The following is a 13,234-nucleotide window of genomic DNA, read 5'->3' as shown; positions in this document are numbered from 1 at the left end:
TAGAATAGAATAGAATAGAATAGAATAGAATAGAATAGAATAGAATAGAATAGAATAGAATAGAATAGAATAGAAGAAAGGTAGAGTAGAGTGGAGTGGAGTGGAGTGGAGTGGAGTGGAGTGGAGTGGAATAGAATAGAATAGAATAGAATAGAATAGAATAGAATAGAATAGAATAACAGACTTGGAAGGGACTTTGGAGATCTTCTAGTCCAATCCCCTGCTCAGGCAGAAAACCCTATACCATTTCAGACAAATGGACCCACATCTTCTTAAAAACTTCCCGTGTTGGAGAATTCACAACCTCTGGAGGCAAGCTGTTCCGCTGATTAATTGTTCTGTCAGAAAATTTCTTTTCAGTTCTAGGTTGCTTCTCTCCTTGACTAGTTTCCATCCATTGCATCCTGCCCTGCCCTCAACGGTTGCTAAACAAGCCAGTCAGAAGGCAAGGGCGATCTGAGTCAATCAGAATCCTCCTGCCGGGATCTCCCACTGCTACTTACTGCATCGAAACGGTGGAGACGGCCGAGGGGATCTTGCCCATCCCCCCACTTTCCACCAGCTCAATTGCTTGCTTCATCTCCATCTTATGATAGAAGGCGATCAACTGAGGCTCCTTGGATCTTTCCCCAGCAATCAGGCACTTCTTCACATATTTCTTGTTGAAGCGGTTTAGCCTTTAGAGAAACCATAAAACAGAGGCATGATCAGGAAGAGGAGAAGAATGGAAGATAGCAATAGCACTTAGGTTTATATACAGCTGTCCAGCCCTCTCTAAGCGGTTTACAGAGTCAGCCTCTTGTCCCCAACAATCTGGGTCCTCATTTTACCCACCTCAGGAAAGCTGAGTCAACCTTGAGCCTGGTGAAACTCGAACTGCTGGCAGTGAGCAGAATCAGCCTGCAATATTGCATTCTAACCACTGCACCACCAGGGCCAAGGAAAGGAAGGGAGAAATAGCAATAGCCCTTAGACTTATATACCACTTTACAGTGCTTCACAGCTCTCTCTAAGAGGTTTAAATAGTCAGCCTCTTGCCCCCAACAATCTGAGTCCTCATTTTATACACCTCGGAAGGATGGAAGGTTGAGTCAACCTTGAGCCTGGTGAGATCTGAACTGCCAAATTGCAGGCAGACGGCAGTCAGCAGAAGTAGCCTGCAGTACTGCGTTCTAACCACTGCGTCACTGAGGCTCATCGTAAGTGGAGTATTGGTCCCAAAACTTTGTCTTACAAGATGTGATATACAAAGACAGCAATCAAATAGTTCTACAAGTAGTCCTTGACTTATGATCACAACTGAACACCAATTTTCTGTTGCTAAGCAAGACAGGGCTTAAGGGAATTTTGCCTCATTTTACGGCCCTTCTTGCTACAGATGGTAAGGGAATCACTGCCCTGGTTGTTAGTCACACGGTTGTTAAGTGAATCGGGCTTCCCCACTGACTTTGCTTGTCAGAAGGTCGCAAAAAGTGACTCCGGGACACTGCATCTGTCAAAAACACATGCCAGTTGACAAGTGTCCGAATTTTGATCACATGACCACGGGGTTGCTGCAATGATCTAAAGTGGGGGAAAAAACATCATTTTTTTCAGGGTCATTGTAACTCCAAACTGTCATTAAATGAATGGTTGTAGGTCAAGGAGAAGTTGTACTCCAGGCTGCTGTATATATTTACTTGTGTTTACTTAGAAGCAAGAAAAAATAATAATGATAGGCCAGATGTCCCCCCCTTTTTTTTAAACCACACAATTGTTTTACAGGATCAATTAAAAATGGTTTCTGTTGTTACTTAGAATGACACACACACACACCCCAAGGAGACATTTGGTTCAGTTGCTAAGTCATGTCTGGCCATAGCACACCAGGCCCACAAAACTAGATATTATTGTTATGAATTTTCAAAACAATGAACTAAGAACTGACTTGAGAAGCAAACATGTACAAACTGAGTACTGTATTTTTCAGAGCATAAGACGCACCAAAATATAAGGTGCACCAAGATTTTGAAGAGGAGAAATGTAAAAAAAAGTTTTTGCACTCTGCATACCTCCCCAAAACAGCCCGTTTTTTGCGAAAACGGGCCTGTTTTTTGTCAAAAAAAATGGCATGCATAGCTTTTAGGAGGCTTATAGAGTACTTCTGGGAGCTGGGAGGGGGGCAAAAACAAGCAAAAACAGGACCATTTTCTGCTCGCTTTTGCCCTCCCCAGTGCACAAGAGCACTCTGGAAGCCTCCTAAAAGTTATTCATGGCCATTTTTGCAAAGGGGATGGGGTTTCAGGAGGACACAAATGCTGTATTCAGTGTATAAGCACTCAGATTTTCACCCTCTTTTTTTGTGGGGGGGGAGGAATGGTGCATCTTATATTCTGAAAAATACGGTAAGTATTTCAGCAACTATTTACTGTATTTGTTTCTTCTGCTCTGGTGACACTTACTTGTCCTTCCAATGGTGATGTCCATAGTGGCCGCATATATCCTCAATCCCCGTCAAGAGATGATCCAGAAACTATTTCAAAAAGAAGGAAGGTGAATTTATTGCTCATTTATTTAAAATTGCCTTCTCTCCAGAAGAACCAATTGCAGGTGTGAAAATGACTGTGAATACCATGAATTATGAGGAAAAGCCAGTAAATTCTCGACCATGTAAAGCTTGATGACTCCCTGCAGAAAACCACATAGCTGAAGGATGGGATCAGAGGTGGTATTCGGCCAGTCCTGACTGATTCTAGTGAACCAGTAGTGGAAAATTTGAGTAGTTCTGAGAACCGGAAAATACCACCTCTGACTGGCGCCGCCCCCATCTATTCTCTGCCTCCCGAATCCCAGCTGATCGGAGTGAGCTTAAATGGACTCCGGAGGATGGTAGAGGACAGGAAGGCCTGGAGGAATGTCGTCCATGGGTTTGGACATGACTTCGCAACTAACAACAACAATCCAGTAAGACTACTACCTTGAGGGCACAAGGTTGGGGAAGGCTGAATTAAGAACACAAGACATTTCATTTAAGTTGCACTGCCAAGGTTCTGCCATAGGTGGCAGCAGAGTCCTTGCTTTCTTATTAAATCAGCAGGTACTATAGTCCTCCACTTCAGATTGATCATTTTACAATGATTCACAGATATGACAGCCTTAGAAAAACTGACTTACGACCAGTACTTGAAGTCACAACTATCAGGCAACCCTCGTGGTTACATGATTGCAATTCATGCAACCAGCAACCAGCTCGCATTTACTATTGCAGTCCCTTGCATTTAAGTAATTTAGATCTGGTAAACAGTCGATTGGGAAAGCTGGATTTGCTTAACAACCGTGTGATTCACTTAAAGACTGTGCTGATTTGCTTAATGACCATGGTAAAAAAAGCTGTCAGGGTTCCAAATAGTATCCAAAAGTAAATCAAAGTTCAAGGCAAAGTATTGCTCAATGTTCCAATTTATTAAGAGAGCCATGCTAGCACATCTGGGAAACCCTGAATCTGAAACCCTGAATCTGAAAGCGGTTTTCCCCACCTAGTTGAAAGTTCAAGATCTTGCCCCCACACCGACAAGTCCATCACATGGTCCAATCTCCCACTGCCATGCTGGCTGTTCCACCCATCCAGTTCTGATCAGGTGCAGAGGTGCAGAGATAAAGGATGACCTTGGCTTTCTAGAAGGAATTTTGTTTTGGCTACATAGCATCTAACTCTGTACAATCCCCCCTCCCATTTCCCCACAATAGAAAAGGCATAGTAGAATAATAGAAAGTGTGGCAGGCCAAAGATGCAACAGGAATATGGCTACAGGCCTGACAAAAGAATTATACAATTCCAACTAAATTAAAAAAAAATCTTTCAACTGTTGAATATTATGAAAGACAATGTAGAAAACATTACCCTCCATTTAAAAAATATTTAAAAATACATTTTAAAGTTGTGTGAAGAATATCAACACAGCCGGTTACAGTCACACTCACTCACACACATCACAGAGATGCTTTACAGCAGCTGGAAGAGAACCATCACCTGAGTGTGAATTTCCTCATTAATGGACCTCTTGGTCTCCTGCTTTTTTTTCACCGCCAGAAGATCCACCAGAGGGCGGATGGTCATGCCCTGCAGATAGACAAGCCAGGTTAAATTCCACCAGCCATACCCAAGGTCAGTTCATTTTTCATTTTCCTTCAAAAATGCTCTTCCCAAACACTTTGCTAGCCCCACCTCTCTAGCAGTGGCTGAGCTTTAACAGATTAACAGAGTTGGAAGGGACCTTATAGGTCATCTAGTCTAACCCCACTCAAGCAGGAGACCTTACACCATTTCTGTGATCTCAAAATCATCAAAGGTAAATTCACTTCCTGGTCATTTCTGACCTTTCATATATTTAATCCCTATTGCATTTTATGAGTACCTCTAAAGAACTATACAAATAAATATACAAAGCATGAATGCTGTAATTAATACAGTAAATCCCAGAAACATTCTTTATCAGGGGCACAGCTAGGTGACTCTACCCAGCTCACATTAGCTGATCTTGGATGAGACCCACCTAGTACTTGGAAAGGAACCCATCAGGAAATCCCAGGCCCATCGACTAGACTCAAAAGTTGAAGCAATATCCCAGAAGAGGGCAGTGGCAAGCCAACGCTGTACTATTGCTAGGAAAGTCACACAAGCATGTTCTTGGGAGTTTCGGGAGTCAAGCGGAACTCAAAGGAATGTTGACTCCATATATTTATGCCACTGTAGGTCAGTGTTGGGAAACCTTTTCAGCAATGAGTGCCAAAAAGGCTGTATGGAAATGTCACACGCGCATGCGCTCATCAGGGCCACGCTCTGGAAAAGCCAAACTCCCAGGTCCTAGCACACATGCACACCCGATGATCAGCTGGCAGGCGTGCATGCAAAGGCCAGTTTTCAGCACTGCCACACGAGCGAAGAGATCGCGCTCTGGAAAAGCCGAACTTCCGAGTTCTGGCACGCATGCACGCACAACGATCAGGTGGCTGGTGTGCATGCAAAGGCCAGTTTTCTGCACTGCTGGGCACACAAAAGGATCACACTCCAGAAAAGCTGAACTTTGGGGTTCTGGTGCACATGCACACCCAATAATCAGCTGGCCGGCATGCATGTGCTCACTAGTTTTTGGCACTTCCGTGCGCACAAGGGACAGCTGATCATCGTGTACGCATATGTATGCCAGGAACCCAGAAGACAAACAGGGAAGGCTGCGCTTGCTGGGTGACATGGCTTTGTGTGCCACTTTGGGCACATGTGCCATAGGTTTGCCATCACGACTGTGTTTGTCTTTAGTAGCCCTAAATCCAAAGGACCCCAGTGGTACATTTTCAAACCTGCACAAAGACTGTGAAGAAGATGACTGTGATGATCGCTGTGAGGAACATATTCCGCATGGGGAAATGCTCATGATCCAGCAGGTAGCCGAGAGAGAAGGCGATGGCCCCTCGCAGGCCACCGTAGGCAATGATGAACTGATCCTTCGGGCTCAACTTCACGATGCGAAATTTGTTGATGAACCACGTCAACACCAGCACACCTGAACAAAGATCGAAAAAGACAGAGAGGCACAGATGAGCTAATGGCACGGTTGACCCACACAGAGCTCTTGGTTTTCCTTTTTTCAGGGTTGCAAATCACACGGTTCACACAGTGCATTTACACCGATCGGGTAGAAGGTTAGTGCCCCCACACACATGCACACACATTGCATGCAAAACCTAACATTGGTTTGTTTATTAAATTTATTTGCCATCTATTTTGCCATACTCTAATAGCAATAGCACTTAGACCCATGATGGTGAACCATTGGCATGCATACCCAAAGTGGCACGCAGAGCCATGTCGTGTGGCACACATGGCATTCTCCATTCCTCTTCTGGGTTTCTGGCATGCACACACACATGAAGTTAGCTGGCCTTCATGTGTGCAGCAGTGCTGGAAACGGGAAGAGCTGGTCTTCCATTTTCCAGGGTCAGCATGTCTGCCAGCCAGCTGATTTCTCACATGTGCATGTGCACTAGTAACTGGAAGACTAGCTGGCCGGTGCACATGCGCATGGAGGAAACTGGAAGTTCATGTTCCAGTGCGTGCATGCCCCCTGGGCAGCTCCTCTTCTGGATTGCGTCCCAGACAATCGGCACGCACGCTCCCTTTTTGGCACTCGGGGCCGAAAAGGTTCACTGATTTAGACTTAAATACCGCTTCACAGTGCTTTGTAGCTCCCTCTAAGCAGTTTACGGAGTCAGCCTCTTGCCCCCACCAACCTGGATCCTCATTTCACCCACCTCGGAAAGCTGGAAGGCTGAGTCAACCTTGAGCCTGGTGAGATTTGAACTGCCAAACTGCAGGCAGCCGGCAGGCAGCAGAAGTAGCCTGCAGTACTGCACTCTCACCATTGCGCCACCACAGCTCATATAACATCATAGTATGTTATACAAACCCAGCCAGTTTCCTAAGCATCTCTCTGGGGCACAGGAACATCCCCGCTGCACACAGTGGCCCCCTACATCCTAACAGGAGCAATGGCCCAGAAATTTAGGTGATACCAACATGTTCTCGCTCTGTCGATTTGATGCCTAGAGACTTCCTGTAAAAGTTGGTAGGGGAGTTTGCCAGTGGCACTTATTTATTTCTTTAATGTATTATGTGACTCAATGCACACAGTGACTAACAACATCAAAATGTCACAGTGTAAAAACCCAGCAACCTCCATCCATCCCAGCAGCGATGATCACACACTCATGCCAGCCACCCAATGGGCTCTGTATCAACCTGGGGATCTTTTGTCAGAGGTTTTGTCGACCATGGACTAAAACCACATCTTCCAGAAAAGTAACAAGGGGGGGGACTTATCTTTGAGGCAATGATATTCCCCAGGGAGGGGGCCACCATGGAGAAAGCCCTTTACCTTGGATCCCACAAGGTGTGCCGTCCTAATGGATAGCAAAGGTAAAGGTTCCCCTCGCACAAATGTGCTAATGGGGGCGGTTTCTCATCTCTGTTTCAAAGCCAAAGAGCCAGCGCTGTCCGAAGACGTCTCCATGGTCATGTGGCCGGCATGACTAAATGCCGAGGGCACATGGAACGCTGTTACCTTCCCACCTTCATACTTTTCTACTTGCATTTTCTACATGCTTTCGAACTGCTAGGTTGGCAGAAGCTGGGACAAGTAACAGGAGCTCACTCTGTTATGCTAGGGATTCGACCCGCCAAACTGTCTACCTTTCTGATCGACAACTCAGAGTCTTAGCCACTGAGACACCCTGTCCCTCCTGTCCTAATATCTACAATAGACCTCGTCTTCACACTCTAGTAGGTGGGGTAGATGCTTAACGCAGGAGAGGTGGGTCTTCAAACAGCCTGGACCCCAAGCCATGTAGGGCTTTAAAGGAGATAACCAGTAACTTTCATTCATCACCCCTGCCCTGTTTCCCACTTGAGCAACATGTCCAGACCTAAAACCCTGGCAATCAAGCAGAAAATCAGGGTGCAAATGATGAAGGCCCAGTTCCACTGGTGCTGCCCGGCCACGGTGGAGACACCAAGAAAGATGAAGATAAGGGTCTCGCTGACGCTGCTCCACATCTTCAGGAAATATTTGATGGTTGTATGGGACTTGTGGGAGATATTGGCCTCCACATAAGGGCGCATCACCACCCCTGCGGCAATCAGCCTGCAAGAAAGAGAGAAATGGGTCTGTGGGAAGAGCAAAGAGACCACCAACCTCCCTCATCTTGCTGAGAAGGTATTCCATTCCATCGGATGATCACGCTCGGAAGGAAAAGATGGAGAGAGGAATGCTTGTAGGAGCTATCTAAGGTAAAGGTAAAGGTTCCTCTCACACATATGTGCCAGTCATTCCTGACTCTAGGGGGCGGTGCTCATCTCCATTTCAAAGCCAAAGAGCCAGAGGTGTCCGAAGACGTCTCTGTGGTCATGTGGCCGGCATGACTAAACACTAAAGTCACACAGAACGCTGTTACTTCCCACCAAAGTGGTCCCTATTTTTCTACTTGCATTTTTACATGCTTTCAAACTGCTACATTGACAGAAGCTGGGACAAGTAGCGGGAGCTCACTCCGTTACTCGGCGCTAGGGATTCGAACCACCAAACTGCCAACCTTTCTGATTGACAAGCTCAGTGTCTTAGCCACTGAGCCCTTATTTACATCACTCAAAAATGAGCCTTAATATAAAATCTTCTGTTAAGCGTTCGTTTGGTTGTCCCTGGCAATCGGAAACTGCCTATGTATGAGTAAGTGGGAGACATCTTTCCGCTTTAACCCCTACGCAAGACTAAAATATGCTGTTAGAGGAAGTGGCTTTCCCATGGCTTCACACCCAGCCGAGGCTCCCATATGTTCTTTTAGCTTAGAGCTTAAACAGTGACTTTTAATCTTTTCAAACAATTTAACGTATTTTTCACTTGTTCCCTACCTACGGATATACTCTTTCCGGGCCATGTTTAAATTGTGTGTTTATTCATTTTGTATTGTAGTCCTTTGTCTTTTTGCTCATTATCTTTTCTTTCAAATAGCTTATAACAAAAATACAATAACAGAGAGGGAGGGAGGGAGGGAGGGAGGGAGGGAGGGAGGAAGGGAGGAAAACTCAGGGATTGTGGTAAAAACTGTAGTTCAGCAAGGAGGATGAGAGAGAGAGGAAGGAAGGAAGGAAGGAAGGAAGGAAGGAAGGAAGGAAGGAAGGAAGGAAGGAAGGAAGGAAGACTCAGGGGTTGTGATAGAAACTGTAGTTCAGTAATAAGGATGTGTGTGAGAGAGAGAGACACACAACAAATCTTCCAATTCACCCCTGCCAATTGTGGGGGGGGGAGGAGGAGGGGGCAGGAAGAGGTAAACTAGAAACTTGTTGCCCCCCAGCCATTTCTCGCCATTTCTTTACCTAGCTAATCAGGGTAAGTCAAGATTATAGCTCAGCAGTTGATCTACAATGACTCATCCACATTCCTAAGGGAAGCGCATCAGTAAGACAGGGCCAAGAACCGCTGAATCCGAAAGGTTGCGTGAATCCCCCACTGCGCTCTTCCCCCCCTCCACTCCCCCCTCCCCGGCCACTTCTTTTATGGCCCTGACTGAGTTGGAGCTCTTGTCTCTGCTGGTTTTATAGCGAGGGAGGTTTTCCAGTCGATTCTGCTGACAGTATTGGCGTCGTCAGCCAGGGAGCCGGAGGATGAGTCACCCCGCAAGCTTGGCAGAAAGCTTCTGTTCTGTAAGGCTCCAAGAGAATTGGGGGACAAAATGGAGGACAGGCAAAATGCTTCATTGGAGCCCCGAGAGCAACTAAAAGCAGTTAGGCCAGAGAAGAAAAGATTCAGTTACGATGGCACTGAAAAAAGGGACTTATTAAAGAGCTGCTGATTCAGTTCTACAGAGGAATGATTGTGTCTGTCATCTGCACCTCCATAACTGCCTGGTTTGGTTCTGCAACTCAACAAGACAGACACAGACTTCAGAGGATAATTAGAACTGCAGAAAAAACAATGGCTACCAACCTGCCTTCCATCGAAGACCTGTATACTGCACGAGTCAAAAAAAGGGCTGTGGAAATATTTACAGACCCCTCACATCCTGGACATAATTTGTTTTAACTTCTACCCTCAAAATGATGCTATAGGGCTCTGCACACCAGAACAACTAGGCGCAAGGACAGTTTTTTCCCCAAATCCCATCACTCTGCTTAACAACTAATTCCCACCACACTATTAAATCCTTTACTAAGGCTGTATTACTATTATTCTTCTCTTCCTTCCTAGTATCTATCTCTTCCCACTTATGACTATAACCATGTTGTTTGTATCTTTCAATTTATATTGTTTTATTTGTTTCCTAGTATGATTTGATAGCTTATTAGTAACCTTGACTATCACTAAGTGTTGTATCTTTTTATTCCTGATGAATGTATTTTATTCTCCTTATGTACACTGAGAGCATATGCACCAAAGACAAATTCCTTGTGTGTCCAATCACACTTGGCCAATATAGAATTCCTATTCTATTCTATTCTGTTCTATTCTATTCTATTCTTCTTTATGTGCACTGAGAGCATATGCACCAAAGATAAATTCCTTGTGTGTCCAATCACACTTGGCCAATAAAGAATTCCTATTCTGTTCTATGACCAGACATCTCACTTATGACCATCACAGTATCCCCATGATCAAAATCCTGATACTTGGCAACTAGTACATATTTACAACGGTTGTAGCGTCCCACTTACAACTCTGCCAGCCGCCTTTAAACATGCGAAGTCAATTGAAGAAGTCAGATTTATTTAATAACTGCCTTGCTTACCAACAGAAATTCTGGCTTCAATTGCAGTCATAAGTTGGGGACTATCTATATACACTAACACTGGACAAAATTCCACTGTGCTCAGTTACTTCACCTCTGGAGTTCAGAGGAGAAATATGAGTTGATATATCTATGCATTTTAGAAGCCACGGTTAAGTTCAGCGACTTACAAGGCTCCAAAATTGGCAACTTTAAGACTTGTGGCTGGCTGGAGAATTCTGGGAGTTGAAATCCACAAGTCTTAAAGTTGCCAAGTTTGGAGAACCCAACTCTAAAGGTTACGATCTAAAGTCAACCTCAACTCCTAGAAACTTCATGGACATAGCAACAAGGCAAAAATGGTCTATTAACAGAGTAGAAGTACATGGATTGGAGGACTGGAAAGAACATGAATAGATGCACTTGAAATGTTTAAGTGATGTGATTGTGATTGGTATTAGAAGTGTACATTGAGACATTAAATAATGAAAAAATGAAGGATGAAATTTTAACATAAATAGATGTGAATATCTAAATAAGGGAAACATTTATTTATTTATTATTTATTAATTAGACTTATATACCGCTTCATAGGGCTTTCAGCCCTCTCTAAGAGGGCTACAGATTTTTTTTTTAGCAAATTGAGTCAACAAATTGCCCCCACAGTCTATGAAAAATAGAAAAGAAATGTCTTTGAATATTATAGTGATATGAAAAAAAAAGTTAAAATAGTGATAGAAATAAGAGGGGAATAATAGTGTGTATGTGTATGTATATATGTATGTATGTATATATGTGTGTATGTGTGTGCGTGTGTATGTATGTATGTATGTATGTATGTATGTAGCTGATAAAGGAGGAGAACCTGTGGATATATATATATATATATATATATATATATATATATATATATATATATATATATATATATATATATATATATATATATATATATATATATATATATATATATATATATATATATATATATATATCCATTTCAAAGCTGAAGAGGCAGCGCTGTTGAAGACATCTCTGTGGTCATGTGGCCAGCTTGACTAAATGCCAACTCTAGGGGGTGGTGCTCATCTCCGTTTCTAAGCCAATTCCGTGGTTATGTGGCCAGCATGACTAAATGCCGAAGACACATGGAACACTGTTACCTTCCCACCAAGGGTGGTTCCTATTTTTCTACTTGCATTTTTTACGTGCTTTTGAACTGCTAGGTTGGCAGAAGCTGGGACCAGTAACAGGAGCTCACGCCGTTACGCGGCGCTAGGGATTCGAACCGCTGAACTGCTGATCATTCTGAGCCACCACGTCCCTTCTCTAATCCCTTCCAAAGTGTTATGTTAATTGGGACTGCTGAGAGCTCCAGTCCAAAATGCCTGAAGGGCACTACTTGCCTCCATCCCAGTCATACTTACGCCATGATGCCTGACAGGTGGAAGACTTCTGCAGACAGATATGCCATGTAACTGTACAGAAAGACGAAAAGAGGTTCGATGACCCGGATGTGGGAGGTAAAGCGGGAGGTGAAGGCTCCAATGATGCCATAGACCATCCCGACAAAGACGCCCCCCAGGGCCACCACAAAGAAGCTCAGGAAGCCCAGGACGATGTCTGTGATGGTGACTTTTGAAAAGCCGACAAACTCTTCAAAAAGGTGGTAGAGTACCTGTAGAGACATAAAGGAGGGAGAGAAAAACCGTCTCAGCCCACCAAGGCAGTGATCAGAGGTTGCCAATAGGTGTGCCAACACAAAAGGGAATTACTATCCCACAAAGGGAAGGAGAAAGAGTGGTGCGGTGGCCTAGAGTAAAGCTCTCATCTCACAATCAGGAGGCTGTGAGTTTGATCCTAGGCAGATATTTCTCTCTCTGAGAATGTATCTGCTGAATATAACTCCGTACTGGTGACAGGGAGGCATCCGGCCAGTAAACAGTTTTAATCATGTGAACATGGGGATGCTGGAATGGTCATAAGGGTGGAAAACAGTCAAAAGTCACTTTTTTCAGTGCCATTGTAAGTTTGAACGGTCAATGAACAAACTGTTGTAAGCTGAGGACTATCCAGTACATTAAGGGAGCCGGCAAGGAAGAGTTCTGCACAATTTCTTTCCTTCTCTCATATACTGGCTTCTACATTATCACCTGAGCTGAATTCTGTGGCATTTCAAATGGAGACATGGGTTTTAATACGGGTATACTTCAGATCCTGAAGGTGAAACTCAAATACTTTGGCCACCTAATGAGAAGGAAGGACTCCCTGGAGAAGAGTCTGATGCTGGGAACGATTGAGGGCAAAAGAAGAAGGGGACGACAGAGAATGAGGCGGATGGATGGAGTCTGTGATATAATGACATCACCCTGCCAACAAAAGTGTGTATAGTCCAGGCTCTGGTTTTCCCAGTTGCAATGTATGGCTGTGAAGGTTGGACCATAAAGAAGACTGAGGGCCAAAGAATGGAGGCCTTTGAACTATGGTGCTGGAGAAGACTCCTGCAAGTCCTTTGGACTGCAAGGCGATCAAACCAGAGAATCAACCCTGACTGCTCTGTAGAAGGCCAGATCCTGAAGAGGAAACTCAAATACTTTGGCCACCTGATGAGAAGGAAGGACTCCCTGGAGAAGAGCGTCATGCTGGGAAAGACTGAGGGCAAAAGAAGGAGGAGACGACAGAGAATGAGGTGGATGGATGGAGTCACTGAAGCAGCAGTCATGAGCTTAAATGGACTCCAGAGGATAGTAGAAGACAGGAAGCCTGGAAGAACACTGTCCTTGGGGTCGTGATGGATTGGAGACGATTTTGCAACTAACAACAACAAAAATACTTCAATTGTAAATCAAGATCATCATCTTCATTTAATAATCCCTTGCAGGTGGAGTCTGGGCAACCGAATGGAGCTAGCAGAGTGTTTTAATGGCCAGATGCCCTTCCT

At 44.4% G+C, this 13,234-nt stretch overlaps 1 protein-coding gene across 1 annotated transcript in view; it reads right to left on the bottom strand.

Annotated features, from left to right (window-relative positions):
• SLC9A1 (solute carrier family 9 member A1) overlaps positions 1-13,234 on the bottom strand; it is an 88,693-nt gene that overhangs the window by 8,314 nt on the left and 67,145 nt on the right. The window contains exons 3-8 of the mRNA XM_087728111.1: positions 11,721-11,971; positions 7,459-7,676; positions 5,338-5,540; positions 4,010-4,099; positions 2,442-2,512; positions 504-677 (exon numbers count right to left, since the gene is read on the bottom strand). Of these exons, the coding sequence (XP_087584237.1) occupies positions 504-677; positions 2,442-2,512; positions 4,010-4,099; positions 5,338-5,540; positions 7,459-7,676; positions 11,721-11,971 (1,007 nt within the window). The remainder of the gene's footprint in view (positions 1-503; positions 678-2,441; positions 2,513-4,009; positions 4,100-5,337; positions 5,541-7,458; positions 7,677-11,720; positions 11,972-13,234) is intronic.

This window comes from Thamnophis sirtalis, unplaced genomic scaffold, assembly GCF_051295495.1.
Source record: "Thamnophis sirtalis isolate CommonGarterSnake01/CBP01778 unplaced genomic scaffold, rThaSir2_p1.2 scaffold_13, whole genome shotgun sequence".
Classification (NCBI taxonomy): domain Eukaryota; kingdom Metazoa; phylum Chordata; class Lepidosauria; order Squamata; family Natricidae; genus Thamnophis; species Thamnophis sirtalis.
Note: the sequence above shows the minus strand (reverse complement) of the source record. Positions and strands in the feature narration are given on the sequence as shown.